A 6,885-nucleotide genomic window follows, 5' to 3' on the forward strand; every position below is an offset into this window, starting at 1 on the left:
GTGCTTTTTACGTGCAACCGGCACGGAAGTGAGACCGCTGCTCTGGCAGTGATCCCGCTCAGATGGTGCTGTTAGCGCTCCACTGGCACGGGTGCCAGTCATCGAATTTGGTTCAGGTCTTCACAAGCTGAGTTTAGTGTCCAATGAAGGAAGGTTGGCATGGGTGCCAGTTGTCGAATTTGGTTCAATTTCGGTCATGGAATGAATGGCAAAGCTCTGATTACTTGAGATGTTACAGTTAGCCACTTCTCTAGGGGGTGGGGGGTTGCAGGGTGGATGAAAGATTTGATGCAGTTTCAGATTTTACCAGTTCTGCTTCTTTTTCTTTTAATATTTGTTGTTGTTTTACTCATTGCAATGCGAACTGGGCCACTGGGTCACTGGGCCAAAACTTTGAAGGGTTTCAGTTTTAGTTGCTTGGGCAAGTGTCTTCTGCTATAGCCTAGGACTGACCAAAGCTTTGGGAGAGGATTTGGTAAATGGAAACTGAATGAAGCCTGTTGTGTGTGTGTGTGTCTGTGTGTGTTCCTCGTCACTGCTTGGCAACCAGTGTTGGTATGTTCACAACCTCGTAACTTAGTGGTTCAGCAAAAGAGGCTGATACTAGACTTTAAAACATAAGTGCTGTGGTCAATTTGTTTGACTAAAATTCTTCGAGGTGGTGCCCCAGCATGACCACAATCTACCAACTCAAACAAATGAAAGCTAAATGCTATGATTGGAAGAACAGGGTTATTATTGGGAGAGGGTGGTTGTAGGGAGAGTATCAGATAAGGAGGGAGGAGCAGAAGGGGAGAAGTGGAAGAGAGAGAGAGTGGGGTGATGTTAAGGGGGATGGTGTGGATTGAGAATGATTGTGTTAAATGAAGGGAAAAGAATTTTTTACTTTTTTTTCATCATTCAAAGATTTTAAATTTAAAAATATATTTTAAAGTTTTTTAATGACTTATTTTTCTATTTTGTGAATTGTTAAAAGTTTTGTTAAGTATAAAATCATGTAAAAAAAAAAAAACAACAACCACCATAATTCTATAACTCTTATGATAACTGCTCACCCAAGGCTGTCCCTGGTTCCGTTTCTATAGATGTCATCTTCTAAAATGATCTGAATTAAAACCTTCCACAAAAAAATTACGTTAGTTAATGTTCCAGACGTCATTCAGTGTCTGTTTCCCATGCTGGCATGGGTTGGATGGTTTGACAGGGAGCTGGCAAGCTGAAAAGCAACTCCCAGCTCCATTTGTTTGTTTTGGCATGGTTGCTACAGCTGGATGATCATGCTAACCGCTATACAGAGTGTGCTGGGTGCTTTTTACATGGCACCAGCATGATTGCTAGCTGTAACCTACACCAGTATCGCATAACCAGCCCACTTAAAAAGTACCTTGGATCGTAGGGCGACATGCCATGCTTGAGGAGACCTATTGAGTCAAGTACATCAATATCAAAATCAAATGGAATTTGTAGTTGTGACCCCGCACCGGTGGCACGTAAAAAGCGCCATCTGAACAAGGCCAATGCCAGTGCCACTTTGATTGGCTTCCGTGCCGATGGCACGTAAAAAGCACCATCTGATCGTGGTTGATGCTAGCTCCTCTTCCCTCTGTGCCAGTGGCACGTAAAAAGCACCCACTACACTCTCAGAGTGATTGGCGTTAGGAAGGGCATCCAGCTGTAGAAACTTTGCCAGATCAGATTGGAGCCTGGTGCAGCCTCCTGGCTTCCCAGACCCCAGTCGACCCGTCCAACCCATGCCTGCATGGAAAACGGACATTAAATGATGATGATGGGGATGATGTTGTGGTGCTAGAACAAGTGCTATGTATGTGGTGCCAACACAAGTGGTTTTTATGTTGCACCAGCATGGGCTGTTAAGGACTTCCCTGTTTCTAGAGATCGTCATAGTTTTACTTAGCTTGATGTGTCTTAAGCACAGGAAATCACTGTAAGCCTCAATCTCTCATCTCCTCAGTGAGGCCCAGTGACTGGAGATCCATTCTCACCACCTCATCCCATGTCTTCTTGGGTCTACCCCTTCCATACGTTCCCTCCACAATTAATCAGCACTTTTATGCAGCTGTCCTCAACCATGCACATCATATGACCATACCAGCGCAGTCTTCTCTCTTGCACACAACATCTAATATCTCTCAAATCATTGACACTCTGTCATATGTGCACACTGACATTACCCCTCCAGCAGAGCATGCTGGCTTCATTTCCTTCAAGCTTTCTCACATCCTCTGTAGTCATGGCCCATGTTTCACTGCCATAGTGAAACATGGTGAAACATGGAATGTTTCACTATGCCATGCAGCATAGTTGTATAGCTGTATGTATGCAATAAGTTATTTTACTAAATTCTTTGTTAATTTCCAAGATTAATTGAAACAAAGGCAGATCATTTCAACAGAAATATGGTAACAAAAAGGTTAAAGAGATCTAAATTAAAACCGTCCATCAAAATTTCATATCAATCTGTTCCAAATACCAATTTGAGAATCACTGAGTTATTTTACTAAATTCTTTATGAACTTCAAAATTAATTGAAATATGGTAATAAAAAGGTTAATTATAATTTTTATTTCTTTTTGCTTCTGCTCTTTGTAGCTGGGGGTGCTTATCCCAGAAAGGTCAGTAACATGGGCAAAGGACTCGCAGGCATGAACGCGGTCGGCAACAGAGGTGCTGAAGCTTCTCAGATGGTTTGTATATGGTTTTGTCTTTGACTTGTTTCTGTCATTGAACTGCGGCCATGTTAGGGGAGGGACACCACCTTGGAGGGGTCAGTCAAACCAAATTGCCCACAAGGGCTTTCAGAATAAGCCTCATGCCTATTCTGTGGGTTTCTTTTGTTGAAGTGTTTAATTATGGGGACATGAACCCACCGGCACCAGTTGTCAAGTGGTGATGGGGGGGCGGGGGGGGCGGGGAGTGCACAAACAACAAAAACACACATGCACACATATACATACAAATATAATTGATGGGCTTCTCTCAGTTTCCATCTAATCTATCAAATCCATTCACACAACTTTGGCTGGCCCAGGGCTATGATGGAAGTCATTGCCCAAGGTGTCACACAATAGGACTGAACCAAACCTTAATTATATGGTTACCATTGCCATATGAGGTAAAATTGATTACATTGACCTTAGTACTTATTTCATTGACCTTGAAAGGATGAAGACACAGTGGACATAGGCTGGACTTGAAATTAGAATATCAAAGAACATCCTCCAACATTTTCACCAATTGTCGTCCATCCGTCTTTTCTTTCTGGTATTTGTGCTATAAAACTATAGTTAATTCCTTGTAATGTTAAATTGCATCCTTTTAATTAAGTTTGATTATAATCCTATTTTGATATTTCCATATTTTGCAGCAATCATGCAGCCCTCCACCACTTGTGTACCCCCCTGTTAAAGAATTAAACCTTAAATCTGGAATTTCTGGGGAAAGTGGACTTGTAAGCTGTATCTTACCTGAAGATATTCTTGTTGAAATTTTAGCTGAGCGTCTACAGGTAAATTATTTATGTTTTATATCCTGTCTAAATTTTTTCCATTGTTATTATTAATAATAAAAATAATAATTCTTTCTACTAAAGGAAACAAGGCCTGAAGTTTTGGGGGAGGGGACTAGTCAATTACATCGACCCCAGTGTTTCACTGGTACTTAATTTATCGATTGTGAAAGGATGAAAGGCAAAGTCGACTTTGAACTCAGAACGTAAAGACAGACAAAATGCTGTTAAGTATTTTGCCCGGTGTGCTAACGACTCTACCAGCTCGCTTGCCTTAACAATGATAATGATAATAATGGTTTTAAATTTTGGCACAAGGCCAGCAATTTCAGGGAAGGAGTTAAGTCGATTACATCAACCCCCAGCGCTCAACTGGTACTTATTTCACTGACCCTGAAAGGGTGAAAGGCAAAGTTGACTTCAGCAGAATTTGAACTTAGAACATGAAGATGAATGAAATGCTTAATGTAATAATAATAATAGTAATAATAATAATAATAATGACGGTTTCAAATTTTGCCACAAGGGCAGCTTTTTTGGGGCAGGGGATGAGTCAATTACATCGAGCCCAGTGTTCAACTGGTACTTAATTTATCGACCCTGAAAGGATGAAAGGCAAAGTTGACCTCAGCGGAATTTGAACTCAGAATGTAAGGACGGGTGAAATAGTGCGAAGTGTTTTGTCCAGCATGCTAATGAGTCTGTTAGTTCACTGCCTTATATTATAATGATAATAATAATAATATTAGCTGATTGATTGGTTGATTTCTCCATTCATGCATTACATTGTTTTGAGAGCGGTGGGGGGTAAAAGAGAGAAGCAAAGAGATTTATTGTGAGACGTTCAGGATGGGTGCACACACTAAGATTGAGGGCACAGAATGACTAAAGAATGCTATACACACACACACAAACACTCACACACACACACACAGAAAGAACCATGGAGAACGAGGAGGAGGAAAGTGTGTATGTGTATAGATAGATACACAGAGTGAGAGAGAAAAAGATAGGCAGTGTGTGTGTGTGTGTGTGTGTGTGAACTTGCATAATATTGAATGAATTGTAGTCGTAGCCGATGCCAGTGCTCTTTGACTGGCACCTGTGCTGGTAGCATGTAAAAAAACACCATTTGAGCATTGGGCCTCATGGAGGCAGTGTCAGGTGACCGAGACCCTTGGTAATATATCATGCTTGTGTAGACCTGTCATGCCAAGTGAGATTGTAGTCAGGGCCAATGCCGGTATCAGGTCAACGACACCTGTGCCGGTGGCATGTAAAAAAACACCCACTACACTTTCGGAGTGGTTGGCGTTAGGAAGGGCATCCAGCTGTAGAAACCTTGCTAAATCAGATTGGAACTTGGCACTGCTCCCCTGGCTTACCAGTTTTCAGTCAAATCGTCCAACCCATGCCAGCAAGGAAAGTGGACGTTAAAAGATCATGATGATGACAGAGTAATTTTGTTTGCCATTGTTTCACAACTTTTTGAATATAATTCTAATTCCTGTTATTTTGAGGTAATGCATTTGTAAAAGACCGTGCGAAGAAGAGGTGACGAGGAATGGCTCCTTCAGTACATCACACGGTCGGTACAATAAAATATGAAAAAGGATAAATGAGTATAAGTGCCAGAAGGAAAAGAGAGACACAACCGGGGTAGAAGGTTTAAGAGAAGATTTTATTGATAGGTTGACATGTGTGTCTGTGTGTGTGTCATATGTACATAATAATAGACAGGCTGTCATGAGAACAAGGTGTGTGTGTACAAACATGGATGTATGCATGTGCGATAAGTACAGAGCATCGAAAGAGTCTATATGACGTTAGAAGATTGTTGAGACACAAGGATGATAAATACCAGTTCATAGTCAATGTACATGATAGTTGAAATGCTGTATCAAGAAGTTGTGGCTGTAATGCAGAGCTGGTCAAGGTATATGTCGTACGTGAAGCCATGGCTACGATGCAGAGCCAGCCTCTTGTTACAGAAGGTTGTCACAGGTTGTATTTGCTGTTTACCATGGTGAAGTAATTCACAAACAGTGTGGAGATAGAACCTGTGTGAGTGTTGCTGGTTGCTGTGTATGTAGAGAGATGATGTCGATGTTAGGATGAAGGTTACGTGGACGAAGTGTTGATGAGTCTCCATGTGGCTGCTGTTGTGTCGTCGCTGGAACTGGCTGTGTGCTCAGTGGTCAGTGGCTAGACCTCAAAAGGTCTGGAACTAAAAGACATCGATTCGATGTGTTGCTGAAATTTTATAGCATGCTGTCGGCTCACCGGAAGTTTAGAAGAGACTGTCTCATGTGACCTTATCTGAAGGCTGCGATTGGTTGGGTTGCATCTTGGCACGCAATAGAGCAAGAGACAAATTGCGCCAATACCAACCAATCAGAGTGGTGGACACAACAGTGTCCAAAGGGGTGGCCAAAGGCTAGCTATTATCTACTATGTCCGTATTTATGTATATATAACAGAGAGAGAGGAATTTTCCTTCAAGCATACGCTACATATTATGACATGGAAAATGTGAGCATGAAAAGTCATATTCTTAAGATTATAAACCTTGAAAAGTACAGGACAAGTTACTACATCTGTAAAAGTATAGGACAAGCTATTACTTCAAGTAAAGTAAAGATTAAGAAACTTTTTACTTAAAATATTTTGGCAAAGAATGCCAGTTCTTCTAATTCGTCACTCTTTACAGGTCTCATCGTTTAAATTTATTGTACAAAACTGTTCAGATAATTTGTAAGTTTGTCTAATTAGTCATTTTTTTCTGTATTTAAGGTAGTAAATTAGCCAAATTCTACTTAAATAAGTATAGTGTTATTTGTAAATTATAATAAAATATTTTCAAATTTTAATTTTAGCTGCAATATTTTAAGTAAAAAGTTTCTTATTCTTTACTTTACTTGAAGTAATAGCTTGTCCTATACTTTTACAGTGTAATAACTTGTCCCAGTTTATAATCTTAATATTACTTTTCATGCTCGCATTTTCCCATGTAATCTATTATTTTTCTAAGCATTGGTATAATGTGTCAGTTTGCCAGCCAAAGCACCTGACATTAGCTCCCACATTAGCGGAAGACATATTATTGGTCGAAAGTTGGATGCAACATTTTCCTTTTCCGGATACGTGGCACATAACAATGTCTTTCCGATTGTCGTCCAGCTAGGTACTAAGCCTTCCTGCAAGCACTCATCTAGCTGTTTCACTATCCTTTCATGGAGCCCCCTCAGTTTCTTCAGCCAATAACCTTGGACCCCATCTGGTCCTGGACTCTTACTATTTATTATTATTTATTATTATTATTATTATTATTATTATTATTATTATTATTATTATTATTA

At 40.3% G+C, this 6,885-nt stretch overlaps 1 protein-coding gene across 1 annotated transcript in view; it reads left to right on the forward strand.

Moving 5' to 3' along the window:
• The window catches only part of LOC106880950 (hydrocephalus-inducing protein), a gene marked incomplete at its 3' end in the record, with an annotated part of 180,276 nt that overhangs the window by 71,320 nt on the left and 102,071 nt on the right, over positions 1-6,885 (forward strand). Inside the window, exons 36-37 of the mRNA XM_052974127.1 lie at positions 2,611-2,705; positions 3,386-3,526. Coding sequence (XP_052830087.1) covers positions 2,611-2,705; positions 3,386-3,526 — 236 coding nt within the window. The remainder of the gene's footprint in view (positions 1-2,610; positions 2,706-3,385; positions 3,527-6,885) is intronic.

This window comes from Octopus bimaculoides, chromosome 1, assembly GCF_001194135.2.
Source record: "Octopus bimaculoides isolate UCB-OBI-ISO-001 chromosome 1, ASM119413v2, whole genome shotgun sequence".
NCBI lineage: Eukaryota > Metazoa > Mollusca > Cephalopoda > Octopoda > Octopodidae > Octopus > Octopus bimaculoides.